At 41.7% G+C, this 27,932-nt stretch overlaps 1 protein-coding gene across 1 annotated transcript in view; it reads left to right on the plus strand.

The window, feature by feature from the left end:
• Positions 1 to 27,932, plus strand: part of LOC116971769 (CD226 antigen-like) — a 67,029-nt gene that overhangs the window by 21,334 nt on the left and 17,763 nt on the right. The window contains exons 2-3 of the mRNA XM_033018874.1: positions 9,381 to 9,713; positions 15,854 to 16,192. Of these exons, the coding sequence (XP_032874765.1) occupies positions 9,381 to 9,713; positions 15,854 to 16,192 (672 nt within the window). The remainder of the gene's footprint in view (positions 1 to 9,380; positions 9,714 to 15,853; positions 16,193 to 27,932) is intronic.

Genomic DNA, 27,932 nt, shown 5'->3' on the forward strand with positions numbered 1-27,932 from the left:
TCTGTGTGGAGGTTGCACTTTCACCTTGTGACTGCATGGCATTCTCTCCCATTTCAGAACTATGTTGTTTATTTGGACGTTGTACATCGGCCCTGGTGTGTCAATGAGTGATGGGATCTGGGGGGCTAAGAATAGTATCCTTTCATAGCAAAAGGATTTGAGTATAGGAGCAGGGAGGTTCTACTGCAGTTGTACAGGATCTTGGTGAGACCACACCTGGAGTATTGCGTACAGTTTTGGTCTCCTAATCTGAGGAAGGACATTCTTGCCATGGAGGGAGTACAGAGAAGGTTCACCAGACTGATTCCTGGGATGTCAGGACGTTCATATGAAGAAAGACTGGATAGACTCGGCTTGTACTCGCTAGAATTTAGAAGATTTAGGGGGGATCTTATAGAAACTTACAAAATTCTTAAGGGGTCAGACAGGCTGAATGCAGGAAGATTGTTCCCGATGTTGGAGAAGTCCAGAACAATTGGGTCACAGTTTAAGGATAAGGGGGAAATCTTTTAGGACCGAGATGAGAAAAACATTTTTCACACAGAGAGTGATGAATCTCTGGAATTCTCTGCCACAGAAGTTAGTTGAGGTCAGTTCATTGGCTATATTTAAGAGGGAGTTAGATGTGGCCCTTGTGGCTAAAGGGATCAGGGGGTATGGAGAGAAGACAGGTACAGGATACTGAGTTGGATGATCAGCCATGATCATATTGAATGGCGGTGCAGGCTCGAAGGGCCGAATGGCCTACTCCTGCACCTATTTTCTATGTTTCCATGTTTCTATGTCTCTAGATGGGAATGTGGGAATAATAATAATAATAATATCTTTTATTGTCATTGCACGTCAGTGCAACGAGATTTAGTATGCAGCTCCAACCGATGAAAAAGAAAAGTAAAATAAATAAATAAGCTGTGTGTCGTGGCCATCCGAGGGAGACAGTCCAGGGGGGTGGGTGGGGGGGGCACTCAGCAGGTCCGGTTCAGTGCCGCTATAGCTCTGGGAATAAAGCTGTTTCTGAGTCTGGAGGTTCGGGCGTAGAAGGCCTTGTAACGTCTGCCGGAGGGAAGTAGTTCGAACAGTCCGTTACAGGGGTGCGATGAGTCTTTATGGATGCTGACGGCCTTCCTGAGGCACCGTGTGTGGTAGATGTCCTCCAAGGCTGGTAGCTGTGTCCCAATGATCCTCTGCGCTCTGTGGACGACGCGCTGAAGAGCTCTCCTCTCCGCCTCCGTGCAGCTGAGATACCACACAGAGATGCCATACGTTAGTATGCTCTCTGTGGTGCAGCGGTAAAATGTTGTCAGTAGCTGTTGGGGCAGACCAGTCTTTTTTAATGTCCTCAGGAAGAACAGTCGTTGCTGTGCCTTCTTGACCAGCGCAGCGGTGTTGGTGGACCATGTGAGGTCCTCTGAAATGTGAGTGCCCAGAAACTTAAAGCTGGACACTCTCTCCACACTTTCCCCGTAAATGGAGATTGGGGCGTATTCTCCATTATGGGACCTCCTGAAGTCAATAATCAGCTCCTTGGTCTTGGAGGTGCAGCTCCAATAGATTACAATGGATTAGAGTAATATTAGTGCAAAAAATGGGCTGCTAATGGTCTGTACAGACAAGGTTGGTTGAAGGGCCTATTTCAGTGCTGTTTCTATGAATCAATTCATATATTCTTAGGAGTTAACAACTCATAAAACCTCAAATGGCACCATGCCTTAACAGGAAGACCACAGCTTAAAAGGTGCAAGACGTGTCATTGCTAACCAGCAGTGTATTCAAATTTATCTTGGTTGTTATTGGTATCTGTTGTGTTATCGGTAACACAAAAATAACTTTTCCAGTGTTCACCCAACCGGCAAACAGTATTTATTTGCGTAACACCAAATAATGTGAAAAATACATTAATTTTTTTCAGAGCAGCTAAAGGTCTCCTAAGAGTGGCGGTAAACTGCTTCATAAATTGTGTTTTTTTATTTATTTATGGTACATCTGGCTCCGGTCTTCCTAAGTTCTCCAGACATCATGTTCTTGCCCCTGCTGTTGTTAATACTGCACATCTGCAGCTACTGTTGTCTGTTCTATTTACATGAGTCCAGCTGACACAGAGATACCCAAGCCTTATTTTCTAATCACTCTGACCCACATTTCTTACTCCCACCATTCCTGCTCTTACTCATGCTCATCCATCTTCCATCTGGCTCCCTCCCAAGTATTTAGAGCACGCTGCAGCCATGTGATGTCCTCTGTTCCCATCGGACCAAGACTCAAACCAACAGCATTTTATCTATGCCATACAACCAACAAGCTAGACAGGATATGTTCAATGAGAAAGAGATGCAAAACAAACAGGACTAAAAGCAAAACTTGTTGGAAATACTGAGCAGGCCCAGCAGTGCAGAGAGAGGCAGAGTTAACGATTCAAGTCACTGGCCCTTCATCAGAACTGGACAAGCAGGCGACTGTTATGGAGAACCGCTCAGACTCTCAGATCTATTTTAATCAGTAGCTTTACGGTAAAAGCTGACTCTATAAGTCACAGATTCCTAGAGTCATACAGCACAGAAACGAGCTCTTTGGCCCAACTTGCCCATGACAACCAAGGTGCCCATCTTCACTAGTCCCACCTGCCCACGTTTGGGACATATCCCTCTAAACCTTTCCTGTCCATGTACCTGTCCAATGTCTTTTAAATGTTGTTATAGTATCTACCTCAACTAACTTCTCTGGCAGCTCATTCCATGTACCCACCACCCTTTCTGTGAAAAGGTTTTCCCTTTAGATTTCTAAGAACACTTTTCCCTCTCACCTTCATCCTATGTCCTCTGGTTCTTGATTCCCCTACTCTGGTTAAAAAACACTACCCTGCCTGTTCCCCTCATGAACATATACATCTCTCACCTTCCTAACACCTATGCCCTTTTAGTTATTGATTCCCCTACGCTGGGAAAAAGACTGTACATTTGCCTTATCTATTCCCATCATGATTTTATGCACCTCTGTGAGATCATCCCTCAATCTCCTGCACCCTAAGGAATAAAGTCCAACCTCTCCCTGCAGCTCAGGCCTTCAAATCTTGGCAACATCCTTGTAAATCTTCTCCGCATTCTTTCCAGCTTAACAACATCTTTGCTACAGCAAGTTGACCATAACTGAACAGAATAGTCCAAATATGTTTGTATTGGGAAGGGTGATTATAGAGTGATAGGTTGTATATATGACTAAGATACTGTATAGAATATGAGGGTTTTTTCTTTTCTTTTTATGGCTTTGTAAATATTTCATTAGTGTATAAATGTAAATGTAAATAATTTGGTGTACATATAGCTGGTGGTGTACATATGGTGTTCATATAGCTGCTAAATTTGTATAAGATAATTACAAGCAGTTGAATAAGGGGTGGGAATTAATAAGCTTTGGCTTCTTCCTGCTCCTTTTTGGACACATACAATTTCATTTATTTATAGATATTGTTTATGACACTTTATAAATATTTTTCTTTTGTTTTTTGTATGCTGTTTCACACTTGCTTTTTATTCTTTTATTCTGTTCGAAATAAAGAATAAAATAAAAAAATAAAAAAATAAAAAAAATGACCTCACTAACACCTTGAAGAACGGTAACAAAATATCCCAACTTCCATGCTCAATACCTTGACTGATGCAGGGCAATGTGCCAAAAGCCTTCTTGGCCACCCTATCTACCTGTGACATCACTTTCAAGAAGCCATACACTTGCAGTCCTCGATGCTCCCCAGAACTCCACTGAAGGTCCTGCCCTGGCTTGGCTTTCCATAATGCAACACCTCATACTTATCCTCATTAAACTCCATTAACCATACCGCATCCCACATGCCCAACTGATTAAGGTCCTGCTGCAATCTTTGATAACCTTCTTTGCTATCATCATAATTTACTTATTAAAAGATCTTGTACGTGTGTGTATATGTGTGTGTATATGTGGTTGTCTTTACACCTTCGCAAAAACACTACGTGGTAACAATTACATTTTTACATATTCTGATTGACATTTTCCCCCTCCAGGCAGAGATAACCTTAACTCAACATTATATGCTTTATTTACTTTTACTGATCAAAAGTAAGTATGAAGTTTAAAAACATCAAAAGACTTTGAATTTAAAATGACCAGCTCTCACTGATGACGTCACAATGGCTCGGCTCGGAGCCGTTTCACACACAGAATCTTCCACGTGCTTCGAGTGACATCACCCAACCCCCCTGACTCCTTCCCCCCCCCACCGGGTTATTCACAATCCCCCTCAGGTTATTCATACCACCAACCTCTTCCCCCCTGGGTTATTCACAACCCCCCCCCCCAGGTTATTCACACCCCCTCGAGTTATTCACACTCACCCTCGATTATTGACAACCCCTGCTGCCTCAAAAATGCAGCCAACAACCCCCCTCCCTTTCTACCCCTTCCCTCTCTACCCCCTACCCCTCCCCCTCCCACTCCCCCTATCCCTCCCCCTCCCACTCCCCCTCCCTCTCCTCTATCCCCTCCCCCTCCTTCTCTATCTCCTCCCCTTCCCCTCTAACCCCCTCCCTCTCTACCCCCTTCTCCCCTCTACACCCCTCTCTCTCTACCTCCTCCCTCTCTGCCCCCCCCTCTTTGCCCCACTATGCTCTCTGCCCCCCTCCCTTACTGCCCCCTCCCTCCCTGCCCCCCCCGCCTCCCCTTCCTCTCTGCCTCCCCTCCATCTCTGCCTCCCCTCCATCTCTGCCCCCCTCCCTCTCTGCCCCCCTCCCTCTCTGCCCCCCTCCCTCTCTGCCCCCCTCCCTCTCTGCCCCCCTCCCTCTCTGCCCCCCTCCCTCTCTGCCCCCTACCCCTCTTTGCCCCCCTTCGTTCTCTGCCCCCTCTATCTCTGCCCACCCTCCCTCTCTACCCCCTCCCTCTCGACCACCATTCGCTCTCTACCCCCATTACCCTCTCCCTTTCTACCCCCCTCCCTCTCTACCCCATCCCTGTCCTTTAGCTGCGCCTGCGCAGTTGGGGTGAATGGATACTATTAATATAATATCAAAGGGGTGTTAGTGTGTGTGTGTGTGGGGTGGTTAGTGTGTGTGTGCGACACCGCAGGCCTCCCTCCCATAACGGCGCGTTGCGGGGACGAGTCCCAACGGGTCTCACTTGGTCTAGTATCATATAATTATTAAAAGTCTGATCTTGTACGTGTGTATATGTGTGTGTGCATGTGGTTGTCTTTAAATCTTTGCAAAAAGACTACGCGGTAACTATTACATTTTTACGTATTCCGATTGACATTTTTCCCCTCGAAATGTCACTTAAGATTTCATCCAATATATTTCACGTTATTTGCAATTAAAGCTTTAAAAATGTCAACTTTCACAAGATTTTTACATATTCTGATTCACATTTCCCCCTAGAGGCAGAGAGCACCTTCACTGACCATTTAATGCTTTATTTATCGACTTATTACTGATTAAAGATTTAAAAAATCAAAAGTGAATTTAAAAAGACCAGCTTCAACTGATGACGTCACAATGGCTCGGCTAGCAGCTTCACTGAAGATTTCATCCTATATTTCCCTTTATTTGCAATTAAAGCTTTAAAAATGCCAACTTTCATGAGATTTTTTACTGTTAAAATCATTCCTGCCAGCTTCCAAAACATTTTGATGCAATTTTGCAACACAAGAACACTCTGAACTTTTCACCTCACAGAAGGGGGAGAGCGAATTGGACAATTGGGCAAGTGCAATTGGAATATTTTTAAAGCCCACTTCCGAGGGAGGCTAAGGAGGCTGGAATCTTACGTTTGGGAACGGCTTGAGTTGGAGGACCATGCCTCCCGTGGGAGCTACGGGTAGGGAATGTGTGCGTTGGAGGAGCAGACCCAATGGGTCTGCACTTGGTCTAATCTACAATAACACCCATTTTTGTGTCATCTGCAAACTTACTAATTCTTTCTTGTACATTCTCATCCAAATCATTGATATAAACCACAAACAGCATTGGGCCCAGCTCTGATCCCTGAGGCACACCACTCATAACAAACCTCCAGTCCAAAAAGCAACCTTCCACATTCATCCTCTGCTTCCTTCCATGAAGGCAATTCTCTACCCATTCGGCTAGATCACTATTCATCCTGCATTGCTTGCATTGTCTCTACTGCTGTTGGCCAGATGGGGATGTCCAGGCTGCTGTTGCTCCCATAATCCTGGAGCAATGTTCTGCAGGCGCAGAGAGAAAATGCTGGAGATGGTCTTCAGTGTAAGCATGTAGAAGCACATGTGAAGGTTGCAATCTCCCGCCCCCATGTAGAGAGTGAGGGTGAGCAAGCAGGTGCATAGAATAAGAGTGCTCTTCCAGATTTACATTATACTTCTGTCTTTATCTGACGGCCTTTTGTCTTCTTTTCGAAAAGAGGAAGAAAAATTCTTGAAATTGGACATACCTTTAAGTGACTGTGGTGGATTGGTAAAATAGAGACTGCAGATGCTGGAATCTGAAACAACAAATAATCTGCTGGAGGGACTCAACCGGTCAAGCAGCATCTGTTGTGGAAAATGGACAGTCAGCATCTGAACAGTTTGAGAGTTAATGTTTCAGACTAATGTCCTTTCATTGCAACCTGCTCTTTAGCTAGTCCTACAGACATGGCCGATTGGGAGGCAACATGGATGGTAGTACAACCATGGATGGAGGCCATGGGCTTCTGGCTCTCAGCTACCCCTGGTTACTGCGAACTGACCAGTTCCAGCACAGTTTGTGGCATCAGTCTAACCGCTGGATATCTGCAAACTATTGTGTTGCTTCTGGGCAGGTTTTGCCTCAGTTTCAGCCTGTGCTCTGTCTCCCCATCAGGAAATAAGATTATATGCAGTATATATCACATTTTATTACACAGGAAAAAAGCTATTGTGCAAATTTTTCACTAATGTTTCTCGCAAGACCAAGTCCCAATTATAATTTGGGCATGTCCTTTTATTAAAACATAAATGTTAGTCCTTTCTGAGAAAATAATGATGCAGTCATCAGTGGGAATGGGAAAGCCACTTATTTGTCCCTCATGCTCCAATAGAAAAATAAAGCAAAACGTCACTAGGCAAAATATTCAACAGTTGAAGAGCTGGAAGAAAATCACCTTATGAAAAGCAGACTTCTTCCAGATCAATACAAGAGGAATATTTCATCTGTGATTTATCTACATATATCCACAGCTTGGTCCAGAGTGTCAGAGGACCAGTATGCATCTTAAAGTAGTCCAGATATCTGCATTTCCATGGAGACCTGCAGTGACAGTGGCCAGCACCGGGGAAAAAGCAATAGCTCAGTTAAAGTTAACCATTTCATTCCCATTACCATCATACAAATGAAGAGAATTTGACCTATTGTCATCTTCAGTTGCTTCTTATGCATTCCCTTTCTCTCTTCTCCTGACCACATTTTAATGGGTCACCAATTGTGTAGTACATGTAGGGCTCAACAGCAGCAAGAGTAACTGACTCTTAAGAAGGGAACTGACTTCAAGCCTCATGCTTTATTCTATTGAAATAATATTCCTCTAATGTTAGCAGCTGAAGAGGTCCAAGTTATCAAGGAAGCTGCTAAGAAGTGATGCCAGGGGGGAAAAAAGAGAAATTCCCCATATCTAGATTAAAATTAACATTGAAATTACAGGTGTAAATTCAGCATGCTTCCTTATGACTCTTTTCACACTGAGTCCAGAATTGTAACTTGTACACAGCTGATTGGTTTGTTCTGTTCTAACTGAGCAGCACGAGTACTTTGGAGCTTGAGTGGAGAAACTAAATTGAACAAAAAAACCTGTGTATAAAATATTTAAGAAATGAATGAGAGTAATCTATTCCACCTTGCCCCGAACAATTGATTCTTTCAAATGCAAATTGCATCAGTTTCTTCCAGAAAACACGATTTTATACAGCGTGAAGTTTAAGGCATTACAAGAATCATTGAGGTATTTGGATAACAAAGTGTTGCACCACCTTTTGCAATCTTTAGATTTGATGCCGATTAATTGATAAAGATGTTCAGTTGTATAAGGTGAATTAGACTATGTTTGTCCTTATAGCTGTTTGTCATTTCCTGCACCTCTTCCTTCTGAACTGGGTAGAAAATCATAACTCTGAATCTGGCCCCTGGTGTATCAGAGGCCCTGTGATGGTATTGTGAAGCATGTATAACACTGAACCATGTAGTTTCCCCACATAAGAGATTAGTATACAAACTTAAAGCACACGGTATTGGGGGTTCAGTATTGATGTGGATAGAGAACTGGCTGGCAGACAGGAAGCAAAGAGTAGGAGTAAACGGGTCCTGTTCAGAATGGCAGGCAGTGACTAGTGGGGTACCGCAAGGCTCAGTGCTGGGACCCCACCTATTTACAATATATATTATGAGTTGGACGAGGGAATTGAATGCAACATCTCCAAGTTTGCGGATGACACGAAGCTGGGGGGCAGCGTTAGCTGTGAGGAGGATGCTAGGAGGCTGCAAGGTGGCTTGGATAGGCTGGGTGAGTGTGCACATACATGGCAGATGCAGTATAATGTGAATAAATGTGAGGTTATCCACTTTGGTGGCAAAAACAGGAAAGTAGACTATTATCTGAATGGTGGCTGATTAGGAAAAGGGGAGAATGAAAGAGACCTGGGTGTCATAGTACAGCAGTCATTGAAAGTAGGCATGCAGGTGCAGCAGGCAGTGAAGAAAGCGAATGGTATGTTAGCATTCATAGCATTAGGATTTGAGTATAGGAGCAGGGAGGTTCTACTGCAGTTGTACAGGGTCTTGGTGAGACCACACCTGGAGTATTGTGTACAGCGTTGGTCTCCTAATCTGAGGAAAGACATTCTTGCCATAGAGGGAGTACAGAGAAGGTTCACCAGACTGATTCCTGGGATGTCAGGACTTTCATATGAAGAAAGACTGGATAAACTCGGCTTGTACTCACTAGAATTTACAAGATTGAGGGGGGATCTTATAGAAACTTGCAAAATTCTTAAGGGGTTGGACAGGCTAGATGCAGGAAGATTGTTCCCAATGTTGGGGAAGTCCAGAACAAAGGGTCACAGTTTAAGGATAAGGGGGAAACTTTTAGGACCGAGATGAGAAAAACATTTTTCACACAGAGATTGGTGAATCTCTGGAATTCACTGCCACAGAAGGTAGTTGAGGCCAGTTCATTGGCTATATTTAAAAGGGAGTTAGATGTGGCCCTTGTGGCTAAAGGTATCAGGGGGTATGGAGAGAAGGCAGGTACATGATACTGAGTTGGATGATCATATTGAATGCCAGTGCAGGATCGAAGGGCCAAATGGCCTACTCTTGCACCTATTTTCTATGTTTCTATGTTTCTAAACTTCTAATTTCTTGATATTTCAGGTGTGGATTGTGAACAGCACCAGAATATTGACTCTACAATTAAACGTCAGGATGTAGTCAGACTGAGATGTGCATATCCTCAGACGAGCAAGATGATTCAGCTGTCCTGGGAGAAGATTATAAATGGTGTGAAGCACAACATTGCTGTATATAACCCTCAATTTGGAGAGAACATACTTCCTCCATATAACCAAAGTGTTAAATTTTTGTCATCGTTCATCAATGGAGATATTATGTTGAAAGCTTCAGCTGCAGATGAGGGCATTTATCAATGTTCCATTAACACTTTTCCTGGTGGCAAATTGCTGAAAAAAATTGAAATAATTAACCCAGGTAAGATATTATGCTTCAATCTACAGTCAGATTTTCTGTACTCTGGGTAGTGGTGTTGAGTGGTTAAAGCAATCAGTTGAGTTGTTAAAGCAATCAAAAACCAAGTCTGCCTCCCATTTCCCTAACTGTATCATTGTACTTAACAAGGAACTACTTGAACAAGGAATCAGGAGGTATTAAAGAGACCATGAAATGTCCTGGCCAAGTAGGATTAAAATGAATCCCATGGAATTTCATGCATAAATTAAAAAAATAGGAAGTAACTGGGGAGAGGTCAGGAACGTTGAAGGACAAATGAGGGAATTTTTGTTTAGAGCAAGACGAAGTGGGTGACGTACTAAATGAATACCACATTGGTATTCACCAAGGAGAAGGACATGAATGGTACCAAGATCAGAGAGGCAGATGCTAATATCAAAAATAAAGAGATGTTGGATCTCTTGAACAATATTAAGGTGGATCAACCCCAGAGCCTAAGGGGATCCAGCACATGCTATTGAAAGAGGCAAAAGTAGCGATTGATGGGACTTTGACAGAGATCTTTGTATCTTATTCAGCCACAGACTAGGACCTAAAGTAGTAAAGATTAGTCAATGCTGTTTTCTGTTTAAGAAGGATAGTAGTCAAACAAGGAAATTATAGGCCTGGTGAGACTTACATCAGGGTAGAATTATCTTCTCTGAGTATTTTTCATTTAAAGCAAAATACTTTCCATTCCTTTTAGAAACATTTTCTCATCTTTTGTCATATTCAATTTAAGTCTTTTACCATTTCATTATACTTAAGTTTGAGTTTGAATAAGTTTATTGGCCAAGTATTCACATACAAGGAATTTGTCTTGGTGCTCCACCCACAAGTGACAATATAATGGAAAAGGTGAAGACAGATTCTACGATGGCTGTATAGAATTGGACCATCATTATCTGTGGCAGATTGTGCTTCCTCAGCTGTCACAGGAATATATCTTCTGTTGTGCATTTTTGATTGTGGAGTCGATGGTAGCCCCCCATTTAAGGTCCTTGGAGATGATGGTTCCCAGGAACTTAAAAGACTCCACAGATGTGACTGTGGTGTGTTGAGAGTAAGTGGGGTGAGCAGAGGGGGAGCATCTACAAACAATTCCACTGTCTTAAGAGCATTGAGCTCCAGGTTGTTGCGATGGCACCAGGACACCAGCTGTGACACTTCCTGTCAGTAGGCAGATTCCTCCCCATCCTGGATCAGTCCAATCAGGGTTGTGTCGTCTGCGAACTTGAGAAGCTTGACAGAGGAGTCAGTGGATGTGCAATCATTGTTGTAGAGTGAGTAGAGGAGAGGGGAGAGTACGCAGCCTTGTAAATAAGTCAAATATTGAAGTTGTAGGAGTTAGAAGAATGGGAATTATTTCCATTTGAGACTGATACCCACAACTGGCATTAATACATTCTCATTTACGTCTGTCTCAATTATTGTGTTTCAGACATCAATTTCTTCCTTTTAAGCATGCTGAAGCATAGCAGTGATCAGATACATTAAGATAGAGCACACGGCAAAGTAAAGGGACATAAGAAGTAATCTTAGAGAAATAATAATTAACCCAGTTTATAAAATCTTTTTTTTAATTTTTTTATTTTTTATTTTATTAGAAGTAAGTAAAATCATATGGCACCAAAGTGCCTAATATATATTTTCATAATACATATTGTATTTTCATAATACATTTTATGTACAACTTCTTTTTTTTTTTGTTACATTGAAAAAAGATTAGAATAAGAAAAGAAGTTAGATAGTAAACCCAATTATATATGGTACAATAAGAATTTGGAAACAAATAAAATTATCTTTAAAATTAAGAAATCTATCATTGTTAATGCCAATAGCGACTAACCCTTTATTTAAACCATCTCTTATTGATAAGACATATAACCAATGGGAAAGTCTCGGAATTAGAAGGATCGGGGATATGTACGAAATGGGAAACCTACTATCATTCCAACAATTACAATTAAAATTTAAATTGAAAAACAACCAATATTTTAAATATCTTCAGATTTGCGATTTCATGAAAAAAAATATACAAGGATATCAAAAAATAATCTCTGAAGTATTGGAAGAAGCAATGAATATTGAAGCTGACTCACAAAAATTAATATCATATTTATATAATAGTATTCTAAATATAGACCTACCATCGACAGGGGTACTTAGAGAAGAGTGGGAACGGGAACTAATGATAAAAATCACGAAGGTTACATGGGAAAAATACTTGATATATATTCACAAATGTTCAATTAATGTAAGACATAATCTAATTCAATTTAAAATTGTACATAGATTATATTATTCAAAAACAAGATTGAACAAATTTTATCCGCTACTTGTGATAAATGTCTAGCCCAAAATGCAACTATAACACACTCCTTAGTTTCCTGCATAAAACTTTATAGATTTTGGAATGATATTTTTGAAATATTTACAAAATTATTCAAGACACGAATGGAACCTAATACTGAAATGATTATATTTGGCGTAATAGAAGATGGGAATAAATTGAACACATCTCAAAATCTATTCTTTAACTATGGTTTAATAATAGCAAAAACATTAATACTTAAATTTTGGAAGGGTACATCAATACCAACGCTTAAAATGTGGATTGCAAGTATGTTGGACACCGTTCATCTTGAGGAAATGCGATTCCTCCAGATGGATAAATCAGACCAATTCATAACGAGTTGGTCTCCATTCGTCGTTTTTTTGGAATCATATGATGCAACACAATTGTAAAAAATAACTGTTTCAGGACTGGACGAGGGTTGGTCAAGATTATAAATAATGATCTCCTTTTTTTATTTTATTTTATTTTTTCTATTTTCTCTTTCTCAACTTTCTTCATTTACTCGTTTTCTTTCTTCACACACTATATAATAAAATCTTTGGACAATGAATATTTTTTCAGCACTTGTCATGGTGTTGTGAACTTGGCAGAGGGAATGGCTGCTTGATTATTGGCTTACCATTGTGGTGATCCTCATCTTTGGACACCCTGTGCGGAAGGGAGAGGGTAGGGCCGAAGATGTCCCGGTTGGATTGCTCCCGAGCCTGGCCATGCTGGCCATCCGTGAGTCACGGCGCCAGACGAAAGAGGGCTCTGCACGAGCCGGCTGGCTGCCCCTTTTCCGGGGTTACATCCGCGCCTGGGTGACAATAGACGATAGACAATAGACAATAGGTGCAGCAGTAGGCCATTCGGCCCTTCTAGTCAGTACCGCCATTCAATGTGATCATGTCTGATCATCCACAATCAGCACCCCCATTCCTGCCTTCCCCCATATCCCCTGACTCCGCTATCTTTAAGAGCTTTATCTAACTATCTCTTGAAAGCATCCAGAGAACCTGCCTCTACCACCTTCTGAGGTAGAGAATTCCACAGACTCACAACTCAGCCATGATCACATTGAATGGCGGTGCTGGCTCGAAGGGCCAAATGGCCCACTCCTACATCTATTGTCTATTGTCTTTGTGTGAAAAAGTTTTTCCTCATCTCCGTTCTAAATGACTTACTCCTTACTCTTAAACTGTGTCCCCTGGTTCTGAACTCCCCCAACATCAGGAACATGTTTCCTGCCTCTGGCATGTCCAAACCCTTAATAATCTTATGTGTTTCAATAAGATCCTCTCACATCCTAATCTCCAGAGTGTACAAGCCCAGCCGCTCCATTCTCTCAGCATATGACAGTCCCACCATCCCGGGAATTAACCTTGTGAACCTACGCTGCACTCCCTCAATACCAAGAATGTCCTTCCACAAATTTGGTGAACAAAACTGCACACAATACTCCAGGTGTGCTCTCACTAGGGCCCTGTACAACTGTAGAAGGACCTCTTTGCTCCTATACTCAACTCCTCGTGTAATGCCATTCTCATTCTTCACTGTCTGCTGTACCTGCATGCTTACTTTAATTGACTGATGAACAAGGACCCCCAGATCCCGTTGTACCTCCCATTTTCCCAACTTGACACCATTTAGATAATAATCTGCCTTCCTGTTTTTGCCACCAAAGTGGATAACCTCATATTGATCCACATTAAACTGCATCTGCCATGCATCTGCCCGCACGCCCAACCTGTCCAAGTCACCCTGCATCCTCATAGCATCCTCTTCCCAGTTCACACTGCCACCCAGCTTTGTGTCATCTGCAAATTTGCTAATGTTACTTTTAAACCCTTCATCTCGATCATTAATATATATTGTAAATAGCTGCGGTCCCAGCACCGAGCCTTGCGGTACCCCACTAGTCACTGTCTGCCACTCTGAAAGGGACCTTTTAATCCCTACTTTTTGTTTTCTGTCTGCCAACCAATTTTGTAACCATGTCAGCACTCTACCCCCAATAGCATGTGCTCTCATGTTGTCCACTAATCTCCTATGTGGGACCTTAACAAATGCTTTCTGAAAGTCCAGGTTCACTACATCCACTGGCTCTCCCTTGTCCATTTTGCCCATTATGCACTGTAGCTGGTCCCGTCTGGCAACACAGCTTTAGCATTTCCAAACCAAAGGCAACACAGCTTTAGCATTTCTAAACTATATTTTCAAACCACATTAAGGGCACTGACAGGTCAGTAAAACAACTCACCGTTTAGTAGACATGTGTTCAGTGTTATTCACAGCTCAGTCTGAGAGACGCGACCCTCTCACTCCCCCATCTTGCAGAAACTGACTGAGGCAATCAACACTTCCGGGTTTTATTGTCCCTCCGAAAGTGGCCTTCAGGAGAAAGAATCTCAACATTTTTTAAACACTAATAACTCTTTTATTTTTCTACAATGGGAAAAATCCTCTTGTCATGTGCAGCGGAGGGGGACTGAGTAAGATGGCCAAATCACAGCCGTAAGTTGCAGCGTTTTTTCTAAAATCAATATACAGAACAACAGGAGGTGGTCAAGATCAGACTTTTAGTATTATAGATATATATGTGTGTGTGTGTGTGTGTGTGTGTGTACTTGTGAGTATGTGTACATATACACACTGAACTTTTTTTTTCTCTATCGTTTATCATATTGTTTACAGTGTACTATGTTTACATATTCTGTTGTGCTGCAGCAAGTAAGAATTGCATTGTTCTATCTGGGGCTCTTGTCTCTTGACTCTAAGAATCTAAAGTCATTTAGATGAAGATGCTGGGCAGCAGGCCAGGCAGCATCTGTAGAGGGACACGGTCAAATGCTTCAGCTTGATGACTTTTCATCAGAACTAAATAAAGTCATCAGAGTGGCGAACTTAATTCCTAAAAATTATACAAGTTTTATATAGGAGGGAAGGATAAGGATATAGAGGTCAAGGGGAATGTCATTGATGGTGCAGAGATTCAGAGAGAAAGAGAGCAAAGGATGTATTTGGTGACTGTAAGAGTGTGCTGTGGACTGGTTTATTGCAGTTGTTCTTTAGTTAGAAGAAGATGAATGATGGAGAGGAGAGAGAAAAATAACTGCAGAACAGTGAGATACTAAACATTACAGTTGCTGGAAATCTGAAATAACAGATAATGTTAGAAATGCTCAGGTCAGCAGCATTGGTGGGCAGGAAATATTGAGTTAAATTTACAGGATGACAGCTTATCAGTAGAGCTGTCTGCGTCTGAGACCAGCATACATAGATGGCAGATTAGCTGAAACTGGGAATTCAGAGTTGTGCTGTCTCAACCAAGCTTGAGGGACAACGTCTCATCTTTCGACTGGCCATCCTGCGGCCATGGGACTCAGCATTAAATTAAACAATTACCTGTTCAAGCAAGTGTCCTTCATATAATCTTCTGTACAAAGTTATATTGTAACCTTGATGCTTTAACAACAAGTAGTTGTGAAGGTTCAACACTCTAATTCACTAATTAATGCCAATCGATGAGTTAGTGACTTCAGAATGTCTCGTGGTCTTAAAGTGATTGAAACTGACAGCTTATTTGTAACTCATAGATGTGTAATTTAAAAAAATAAAAAAATCTATATATTTTGCAAATTCAAAGATAAAGCTAAACTTCTAAATGATGCAGCGATCTGAAGTAATTTAGCTCACTTCAAAACTTATTCAAAATTTGAATACGATGATACCAGACATCAAATTGTGTTGTACTAATTGCCTCCTTTAAATATTTTTAAAGCACATTTTTCAAGAGGTCGGGCAGCAGATACTCAGGTGGAATTGGTTCCGGGGAACAATGTGACGTTACTCTGCGGAAATCCAAATGGGAGTGATGTTCAAGAAGTGACATGGAAGCAAGTGACTGAAGAAGAAATAAACATGATCGTTAACATCACACCTTCATCATTATTCATCGGCTATGACTACAAAGAAAGAATCAAATATAGCTTCCTACCATTTACAGACATTAGCCTGACGATACAGAATGTGACAATAAATAATATGGGAAGATATCACTGTCAAGTTAACACAAGTGATAGAAATTGGACCAAAGTCTTTGATGTTGGTGTCCAAAGAGGTAGGTGTTAATATAATGAGTATTTTTAACGCTGTTTGACCATTGATTCCCCTTCCTCTGCTCCTCTGTGCCATGGATAATTCCAGAACATAATTGTAAATTCTGATTCTATTTTGTAAAAATCCCAGTGGATCTGAACTCACTTTTATTAGAGAAAGGAATAATGAAAGAATGATACAGATTTATTTTAAATGCTGAGAGGCATGGGGATAATAATAATAAAACAATAATAATCTGGACTAAAGCCTGAACAGGCCACAAGAATAAAATTAATATGGACCATGATACATGCCAGGAGGATTATTTTTGCACACATGGATTGGAGGTTAAATAATGCTGTGTTTAAACTGGTGTTCTATGGAATGGGAATAGTGCCTGGGATGTACAGTGGAGACATATAAACATATATGTACTTTGATGATTTTTATTGCCTTCGGTGATCAGAAAGGAATTTGTGGAACTTCCTCTCAGAAGACAATTAAGTCCATGAACCTCGGATTGGTGCTGGATGGCTTATGTCATTCCGAGCTTCTGGATATTTTATTCCCTCTTCTAATGTGTGCACACAGTAAAAGAATGAAGCGATATTCACTGCCCAGACCTTCATCATGGAAGTGTATGTGAAGGCCCCAGGCCATTAATTGCCATTTTTCCATTTTCCTCACAGAATTCCTGGACCAAGTGTACCCTGAAAAGTTTATGTTTACATTTTATTTTTGGCTGCATAACTTTTGAAAGGATACTCCAACATTGCTTGTGAAATTTAAGAAGAATCAAGCATTCCATTGAACTAGAATACATTTGCTACTAGAATACTGGTTAGCGCGATCGGATCACCATTTAATTATTTCTTTATCTGCACTTTTTTTCCAAATACTTGAAAGAGATTACGGGCTTCCCTGAACCTAAAGTGATCACATTTCTTAACAAATAGTTTAATTTCATATCCTTCCAGCCATTTTTCAATAGATCTGCATGTCTATTCTCTTTCATCACTGCCTGCTGTACCTGCATGCTTATGCCCCTGTCCCACTTAGGAAACCTGAATGGAAACATCTGGAGACTTTGCGCCACACCTAAGGTTTCCGTGCGGTTCCCAGAGGTTGCAGGTGGTTGCCGGAGGTTTCAGGTAGTGGAAGCAGGTAGGGAAGACTGACAAAAACCTCCGGGAACTTCCAGGAACCGCACGGAAACCTTGGGTGGGGTGCAAAGTCTCCAGAGGTTTCCGTTCAGGTTTCCTAAGTGGGACAGGGGCATGCCTTTCATTGACTGATGAACATGGACCCCCAGATCCCATTGTACTTTCCATTTTCCCAACTTGACACCATTTAGATAATAATCTGCCTTCCTGTTTTTGCCACCAAAGTGGATAACCTCACATTGATCCACATTAAACTGCATCTGCCATGCATCTGCCCACTCACCCAACCTGTCCAAGTCACCCTGCATCGTCAAAGCATCCTCTTCATGTCCATCAGTATTTTTTAAAGAAAAATAAATCTTATTAGTTCTTGGAAAAATAAATAGCAGCTTAGTGATTTCAAACACGGCACCATCTTATTCTGAGTGACGGATTCTGTAAAGAGATTAAATTTGAGTGAATTTGTCATAAAACTGAGTCCCAAATCTACCTTGTTGGTCTCAAACGTAAATTAGCTGTCCACTCACTTACTCATCAACAAGCCCTCAGTTATTGCCTTCAGCCATTTTGACCTATTTATGAAATCGCTCTGCGATCTTGTCCACAGAAAGAAACTGCACTCATATTACAGTACAGAAGAATTCTAGAATGGAAAAAAATGAACTTCATCAGCAGAAACATTACATGCAATTTTCCATTTTTATTGCCCTTATTAAACTATTTATAAACAAAATGCTAATGAGGTAAAATATCTTTGAAAATAATTGAATTGAATTGAATTTATTTGTCATTCAAAAAAATAAAATTTGAACAAAATATCGTTACAATAGTCATAAAAAAGGATTCCGATTTCTACAGCATTTAACAGATCTACAGAATGTTTTTAACTTGTCTCATTATTTGCCTTCTTGTCACTGATCGTAGTAAATGCATTGGCCCAGAGCACTTCCACAGATGGTGCATTAGATCTATGACTGCTCACATGGAAGAGAACCTTGGCAATTGTGATACTTTTTCCCCTCCAGAGGAGAATGGATTAGATTGCAGGGGGGCCACCACATGTGTGTGTAGAGAGGAATGTTGGCCAGCATCTTGAATGAGTCTGAAGAAGAGTCTCGACCCAAAACATCACCTGTCCATTCCTACCCCAGATACTGCCTGACCTGCTGAGATCTACAGCACTCTGTGTATCAGATGTCAGCATCTGCAGTTTCTTTTGTCCATCAGATGAGGCTCTTCCTATCCCAACTTAATTTCCATTCTTGGGCATCCTCCATGGGGTGGTGTCTGCCTGCTTAGCTGCATCTTCAGTGGTTGGAAAGTGAATCATCACCAGCTGTGCCCTGATGTTTGGTATTGGTATTGGTTTTGTATTTGTGCTTAGATACAGTGAAAATCAATGTTTTGGGTATCATCCAGGCAAGTAATTCCATACATATGTACACTGTGCAGAATATGGTATTAGAACTACAGTGAATGTGCAGATTTTGTCAATTTTAGGAAATTATAAAAGGACAGAATTTATTATTTTTTGTAAATCAGCATCTGCCATTTCTTGGGTCCAGAATTTCTTATTCTGTGGTGAAATACCTTTACTTGAGTATGAAAAAAGATTATAGTAATCGTAATGTAATAATATGATGGCGATATTGTATGAATGTACTGTAAATATTGTAGCCTCCTTAACAGTCAGGAACCATATTTCCCTCAGTCATTCTGTCCTCACAACTTGTGTATTCCAAGAGTTTTAGTTCTCCCAGGGCCTGCCGGGGCACTACACATTTGATCAATTTCTGGAATTGCATCCCTACAACTATCTCTTAAGGGCCTGTTCCACCAGCAAGCGATAGCATGTGTCTAGAGCGACCAAACGTGGTCGCTTGAGGCGTATGGCCTCGCGGGGCCGGTCCCACTTCGATTGGCGGAGGCGTATGTAGTTGTGCGGGGCTGGTTCCGACATCGTGCTGGGCTCCAAAAATCTTGCACTGTCCAAAAATCCCGCGCGACAACGGCCTGTCGGCCCGCAGCCGCATTGAGGCCGTACGCAACGTCTCGACGGGCGTACGCAGCGTCTTGACATCATACGCAGCATCTTGACGGCGTATGCCTAGCGCGTGGCATTGCGCGATGACATCACCGCCCGGCGTGCCGTTGCGTGATGACGTCACCGCCCGACGCCATGCGACGTCCAAATTCAGTCGGCCCGCCTCCTGCCCAGCTGATTGGTGATTATGATGTCGGGACCAGCCCCACAAAACTCCATAAGCCTCCACGGTTCGAATTGGGACCGGCTCCGCGAGGCCGTATGCCTCAAGCGACCACGTTTGGTCGCGTTAGATGCATGCAATCGCATACTGGTGGGACAGGCCTTTTACTGTGCAGCTTCCCATAGAGCTACCTAGCTGCACTAATGTCATGAGATCATAAGACATAGGAGCAGAATTAGCTGATTCAGCCCATCGAGTCTGCTCTGCCATTCTGTCATGGCTGATCTATATTTCCCTCTCTACCCCATGCTCCTGCCTTCTCGCCATAACCTTTGACAACCTTACCAATTAAAAACCTATCATTCTCCATAAAATAATACCGAAAGACCTGACCTCCACAGCCATCTATAGCAATGAATTCCATGCTTTCCCCGCACTCTGCAGAAATAAATTCCTCCTCACCTCCATTCTAAAGATACATCATTTTATTCTGTGGCTGTGCCCTATGATCCTAGACTCACCCACTACTGGAAAATCCTCTTCACATCTACTCTATCTAGGCCTTTCATGATTATTTTTTTTGCAATGATAAACCCCTTCATCCTTCTAAATTCCAGTGAGTACAGGCCTTGAGTTATCAAACATTCCTTGGACGTTAACCGTATCATTCTCGGGATCATTCTCATAAACCTCCTCAGGACCCTCTCCAACACCAGCACATCCTTCCTAAGAAATGGGCCAAAAACAGCTCACAGTATTCCAAATGTAGTCTGACCAGTGGCTTATAAAGCCTCAGCATTACATTCTTACTTATATGTTCTAGTCCTGTCAAAATGAATGCTAACATTGCATTTCCTTTCCTTACTACTGACTCAATCTGCAAATTAACCTTTTAGGAACTCTGCACCAGAACTCCCAAGTCCCTCCGATTTCTGAATTTTCTCCCCATTTAGAAAGTATTCTACGCCTTTGCTCCTTCTACCAAAGTGATGGCCGTACACATTGCTACACTCTATTCCATTTGCTACTTCTTAGAAACATAGATAGAACCATAGAAAATAGGTGCAGGAGTAGGCCATTCGGCCTTTCGAGCCTGCACCGCCATTCAATATGATCATGGCTGATCATCCAACTCAGTATCCTGTACCTGCCTTCTCTCCATACCCCCTGATACCTTTAGCCACAAGGGCCACATCTAACTCCCTCTTAAATATAGCCAATGAACTGGCCTCAACTACCTTCTGTGGCAGAGAATTCCAGAGATTCGCCACTCTCTGTGTGAAAAATGTTTTTCTCATCTCGGTCCTAAAAGATTTCCCCCTTATCCTTAAACTGTGACCCCTTGTTGTGAACTTCCCCAACATCGGGAACAATCTTCCTGCATCTAGCCTGTCCAACCCCTTAAGAATTTTGTAAGTTTCTATAAGATCCCCCCTCAATCTTCTAAATTCTAGCCCACTCTTCCAACCTATCCATGTCCTTCTGCAGACTCCCTGCTTTCTCACTACTACCTGTCTCTTCACCCATATTTATGTCAACCACAAACCTGGCCACAAAGTCCAGCACTTTTTGGCTTTGCTTAGGAATGCAATTCTTAGATTGACTCGTGTTTTTAGCAATATTGTACCTCCATTGCCCATCCTATGATTCTGGGATGTTTTTATGAAATGGCCTTTAGACAAAGATAGCATTTATTTGTGAAGTGTAAGCCAGGCAACAAGCAGAGGTCTGATTTGTTAAAATGTTTATACTGACACACAAAGTGGATATCCGCGGCTACAGCATATTTCCTTTAATTGGCATATATCAATTGCATTTTTAGATTTGCAAATCGTCTAGTTGTGCAGAATATCACATCATTTGCAGATGCTTTGTTGCCAGTCCTACTGAGTAAATGGGATCTTCATACATTTATGCTGAGAGGTTAGGGTGGCCATGTTGCAAAGCTGCTGATATGCTTATAATAATAAACTATCATTAAATAAATTACTTGGATTTCAAAGAGGAAAGTGTTTTTGAAATTTAAAAATAACGGTGCTTAGCAATTATAATGTGAAACTGAATGTGTTGGGGCTGACATGAGGTTTAAGCAGCAACTAAATTTTATGAAATATGTCATTTTCAGACATTAGCGAAAGAAGCTGGTTAAACACAAGTTATTTTAAACCTCCCTTTATACACTGGACTATAAATTACGGTGTGTGCTACATTGTAATTTGTATCTGGTTTACAAAAACCAGTGAATCAATTTATATATGACATATCCACCCAGTTGGTTTAGACTTTTAAAATAATTACCTAATGGGGTGTTTACCTGATCTCAAAGGACCTACCAAATGTTCCCTTTGATCACAGTTAATTAGGGTCTGAATAGTAAAGTGATACAGTGTGTAAACAGGCCCTTTGGCCGAACTTGCCCACACCTGCCAACATGTCCAGGCTACATTTGTCCCACCTGCCAGCATTTGGTCCATATCTCTCCAAACCTGTCCTATCCATGTACCTGTCCACCTGTTTCTTAAATGTTGGGATAGTCCCTGCCTCAACTGCCTCCTCTGGCAGCTTGTTCCATACATCCACCACCCCTTGTATGAGAAGGTTTCCCCTCAGATTCCTATTCCCCTTCACCTTAAACTACTCTGGGCAAAGACTGCGCATCTAACCGACCTATCCCTCTCATGATCTTATACACCTCTATAAGATCACCCCTCATTCTTCTGCACTCCAAGGAATAGAGTCCCAGCCTACTCTACCTCTGCCTATAGCTCAGACCCTCTAATCGTGGCAACATCCTCGTAAATCTTCTCTGTACCCTTTCCAGCTTGACGACATCTTTCCTAAAACACAATGCCCAGAACTGAACACAATACTCTAAATGTGCCCTCACCAACGTCTTGTGTAACTGCAACATCTCCTCTCACTGCTATACTCAATATTCTGGCTGATGAAGGCCAATATGTCAAAAGCAATGTTAATGTTCGGAATGTGTTGAGCACACCTGTAAGTAAAAAAGCGTTGCATGTCAGCTTGCAGGAAAGGTAGCTTGGTTAAAAAAAACTGCCATCAAGCTATCTGTGTGAGATAAAGAGTGCTGGAAAAAGCATTAAATGTCAGAATGATACATGGTTATTCAGAACATAGTTTTGTAACCTCAGATTGCACTGATAGTAGATCTGGCCACAAACAGGCTAGTGCGACTCTCATCACTATCAACAGGAAAGGCATACACTCGAATATGCTTCGCTGCCACTTACATTTTGCTCTAAGTTTCACCATGAAAATAATTGACCTTTTGTGTTTTTTTTAATGTAGTAAAGTACTTAATTGAAAACAGAGAGCGGTGGGTGTTTGCTCATTTATTGTTTCTCATTTACTATTTTTAAACATCAGTTTGTTATTGACTGTAACATCCTGTTCTATTTTTTAAAGTTTAGTTTGTTTCATTGTGTGTAATCATTCCATCTCACTGGTTATTTCCACTGACATAGTTTGGACCGTGTGGTGCTTGACTCTGGAGGAAGTCTCTTGTTCAATGTGTGGTTGGTGGCGAGACATTGACCTACGCTAACGTATTTGCAGTTAATGTTTATCACGTCAGCCTAAACAAATGAAAGAGAAAGACGATTAAATTAACAAACCTCTGCATCTTCTTCTTAATATATGTACGTATGTTCTGGACTGTAGCTGCACTTATCATCTCTGATAGAATAGTTAATAGTTTCATTGTTTTCCTTTCATACAAGACCAGTCAGATACCCCATCACTACGACCTAATGACACTTTCCAAGCACCTTCTGAGGGACCAAACGACCCAACAAAGGCAGGTGAGTTCCAGAAAGAGGAACATTCTCACCACAAATTAAGTAGGGTAACATCTTTGGTACAAACATATGTTAGCGATCAGTGGCAAATAATATTAACTTTCAGAACAAGAAACGGCAGATGCTGATTTACAAAAAAACCCCACAAAATGTTGGAGTAACCCAGCCGGTCAGTGTATACAAATAAGCAATATTTTGGGTCAGGACCATTCTTCAGACTGATTGCAGTAGAAGGGGAAAAAACAGGAAGAGAGGCGGGGGCAGGACAAAGCCTGACAAGAGCTCGGTAGATGCAGGTGAGCGGGGGGGAGGGGGGAGGTGGAGTTAGTGGGAGCAGGGTTGATTGGTAGATGGGTGGATAAAGGCCAGAGATGGGGAGAAAAATGGGGGAACATCATCTCATAGTCCACTTGGGTAGCTTACAACCCAGTGGTATGAAGAATGAATTCTCAAATTTTAGCTAACCACCAACCAACAATCATTTTCTTTTCTACCGGCCTCTTCCACCAATATCCCTTCCTCTGGCTTCACATTTTGTGCATCTTCTCCACTCATCTCCTTATCTCACAGCCTTTTGTCTTCTTCCCATCTCTGGCCATTGGCCACCCATCTGATAATAAATATCCCCTTACCTGCATCGACCTATGACAGGCCAGGCCATGTCCCACTTCCATCTCGCTTTCAGCTTTCTCCCCCCCTACAACATCATCTGAAAAAGGGTCCTGACCCAAAACATTGCCTATCCATGTTCTCCAGAGATGCTACCTGATCTGGTGAGTTACTCCAGCACTTTGTGACTTTTAATGTTAAATTTCACTTTGTTCGATTGTAAGAGCAGAATTGGAATATTGAGATCAAAGTTCAGTGTGGTTTTCAGATAAGGTATGTCCGGTGATCACTGGCTGAGCAAGTATATCTTAATGAAAATCTGCCTTTATAGTCGCTTTCCCGTAACCATTGAGAATGGTGTGATACTTAAACCTCATCAAAGGCAAAGACTCCCAGAGAATCGACACCATTGAAGTGTGCCATTTGATGCACTGAATATTTATACTCCACACAGACTCACCGTAAATGTATCGATATTATCTGATTCAGCTCTATGGAAACAACATCCATTTTTTTCCCCATTCTTTGTGGAAACAAATTCTTGTTCAGTCCTTTTCTTGAGCTGTTGGCTCAAATAAAGGACTGTGTATGTGCCCTCATTTCATAGAGTTACTAAGTATTAAAGCACAGATAGGCCAGTTGACCCATCTGATCTATTTCAGTATTTATGGGCCACACTAGCACGTCCCAGTCTATTTCATTTGACCCTGTCAGCATTCCCTTCCATTCTTTCTCCTTCATATGCTGATCATTCTGCCCCATTCATGCAATTTGCCTTGGTCACTCAAGGTATCAGTATGTTTCACTGTCTAATCATCTGCTGGGTTAAAACATTTACAACAAATGTGTTCTTTCTCCTTATCTCCCTTTCTCCCTCTCCCCCTTTCTCCCTCTCCCCCTTTCTCTCCCTTTCTCCCTCTCACTCTTTCTCTCCCTCTCCTCATTAACTCGTGCATATACTGATCAGTTTACATGCACTGCTTTAACACGCACTATTACATATACTTTTATTGTAAGCTGTGCTATTACTTGTATACTTGTGAACTGGGCAGATTCACATAGAAACATAGAAAATAGGTGCAGGAGGAGCCCATTCGGCCCTTCGAGCCAGCACCGCCATTCATTGTGATCATGGCTGATCGTCCCCTATCAATAACCCGTTATTCACAATGAAGGGGTTCTCCTGACTGTCAGATGTGGAGGTTTACCTCTCCTCTGCGAATGTGTTGTTACTCCCAGTGTCTTCAACAATGATTTTTATATTATTTTTTTCAATCTACTTAAAGTTTTCTGTGTTCTTCCTGTCCAGTCCTGACATCCTTCACAGTTCTACTTAACGGCTTGCTTTGCCTTTTACTTCCTTCACAATTGATCTCTTCTGATAGCATTTGAATGTAATTCCTCCCGTACAAACCTGAAGGTTTGTTAGTCATTTATGCACTCCCTTATCCATGCCTTGACTCTGAGCCAGAACATCTCTGCAGCAAACTCACTGGCAGAAAGATCTCTCCTTGTTGAGTATGATGGGCAAGTTTAGTGATGGCACACAAAGACAAGAAAATAAAATTAAAGATAAAAGTTCAGCCAGACTGTCCATGGTGGCAGATGAAATCTCAATGCAACAAAGGATTAAACCCTCTGCTCTCTCATGCGGCATAGAGGGGCTGGATTCCTATGAAAGTATTTGCTTTGTCCTCACCTTCCATCTTGCAGGCTCCAAATTCTGCCATTTCTGACTTTATGTAACCAACTAACACATTTTATTATATTACGATCAGCCATGATCACAATGAATGGCGGTGCTGGCTCGAAGGGCCAATGGCCTCTTCCTGCACCTATTTTCTATGTTTCTATGTAACATCTTATCCGCCTTCGTTTAAAGCCTTCAATAACTCAATTCCCTTCATGACTCCTAAATTCCCTCCTTAAGCATATCATCATCTTCCCAATTCACCGAAGCTTCACATGTAACCCCAGGGGATGCAACTATTCTTTTTTATTCTCCTTCCTTCCCAATGTCCAAAATTCAAACCATTCCTTTCAGAAATGGTACTTTGTGTGGACCACATTGTATGTTGTGTACTGCACCCATGTACATTGTTGAACATTAGCAGACTGTGCCATGGCTTAACATAAGCACGAGTAGCTGTATATTTCACCCTTTAAACCTCAACTCTAAGTTCAACTCTTTCACATCATAACCACTGTCACCATTTTTTTTGGGATGAAAAATATCAATAATGAATCTGTTATATTTATTTATGCTTCCTCCAAACTACATTTAGTTTATTTACTTGTCCAACCATTGTAAACGTTGTCTTCCCTTTCCCAGATCTTCTGTTCATTCTTTCCTCCCTCTCGCCTTTCATTGATTCTCAATCTGTTCATGCTGAACTTCAATTAAAATTTCTTTCATCTCCAACTTCCCCTGGTTAGATAAAAGACCATCAATCTGAAACATTAACTCTATCTCCACAAATGCTATCTCACTTGCTTATTTCTAGCATTTAAAAAATATCATTATAGCCATTTCTCACTAGAATAATGAATGCTATACTTTATACAGTAACTATACAGTGCTAGATAGGAGATTGTCATTATAAACAGAGTTGACCATTGACAGAGTGTTTGGGGGACGCACAACTAAAATTGCTTGAAATCTGATTTTTTTAATGGAATATTGTAAATTTTAGTCTTTTTTAAGTGTGCCAACAAATAATGTTAACTTCTTATAAAACCATTATTCGATTTAATGCTCGAAGCCTTAGAATGTTACATTACCCTGTGTAAATCAAAGATATTAGTGCATTTTACAACAAACTAGTTATTAAGGGTTAACTTTGGTGATATTAGCTTAAAACGCAGCTAATATTTCAGTCATTTATTTTGATTGTATAAACCAGCAATCTCAAATAGCACGAACGGTGATCCATGTATCTGATTACCATTGCAGAGACTCTGATTAAGGTTTCAATGTTGTTCAATTTAAATTCTATGCAAATATAAATTTATGAAGAATGTTTTCACTAATACAACTCTGTCATGGGTAAAATACTGGGATCTCAAAATTATGTTGTAGCTTTTTAAGTCTACTGCATCAATTTGTATGATGCATCGTACTGAAACAGAATAGATGTAGTGATTATAAGAATTTGCTCTGATTGGCTGCTGCCACTTCCGTCTACCTTGTAGAAGCTTTAGTTTAGTTTACAAATACAGCACGGAAACAGGCCCAGACCGACCAGCAATCTCCACACAATAAGGGCCTGTCCCACCAGCATGCGATAGCATGTGTCTAGCTCGACCAAACGTGGTCGCTTGAGGCGTACGGCCACAGGGGGCCGGTCCCACTTCGATCGGCGGAGGCGTATGGAGTTGTGCGGGGCTGGTTCCGACATTGCACGGGACTCCAAAAATCTTGCACTGTCTGAAAATCCCGCGCGACAACGGCCTGTCAGCCCGCAGCCACATCGAGGCCGAACGCAGCGTCTTGACGTCATGCGCAATGTCTTGACGTTGTACGCAGTGTCTTGACGTCATACGCAGCGTCTTGACAGCGTACGCCTAGCGTGTGGCGTTGCGTGATGATGTCACCAACCGACGCCGTGCAACGTCCAAATTCAGTCGGCCCGCCTCCTGCCCAGCTGACTGGTGAGTTTGATGTCGGGACCAGCCCCGCACAACTCCATACGCCTCCGCGGTTCAAATTGGGACCGGCCCCACGAGGCCGTACGCCTCAAGCGACCACGTTTGAACGCGCTAGATGCATGCAATCGCATGCTGGTGGGACGGGTCCTTAACAATACACTAGGAATATTTTTTTACATTTACACCAAGCCAATTAACCAACCAACCTGTATGTCTTTGTAGTGTGAGCGGAAACCGAAGATCTCGGAGAAAACCCATGCAGGTCACAGGGAGAACAAGCACCCGTTGTCAGGATTGAACACGGGTCTTTGGCG

The sequence above is a fragment of the Amblyraja radiata genome, chromosome 4 (assembly GCF_010909765.2).
Source record: "Amblyraja radiata isolate CabotCenter1 chromosome 4, sAmbRad1.1.pri, whole genome shotgun sequence".
Lineage (NCBI taxonomy): Eukaryota > Metazoa > Chordata > Chondrichthyes > Rajiformes > Rajidae > Amblyraja > Amblyraja radiata.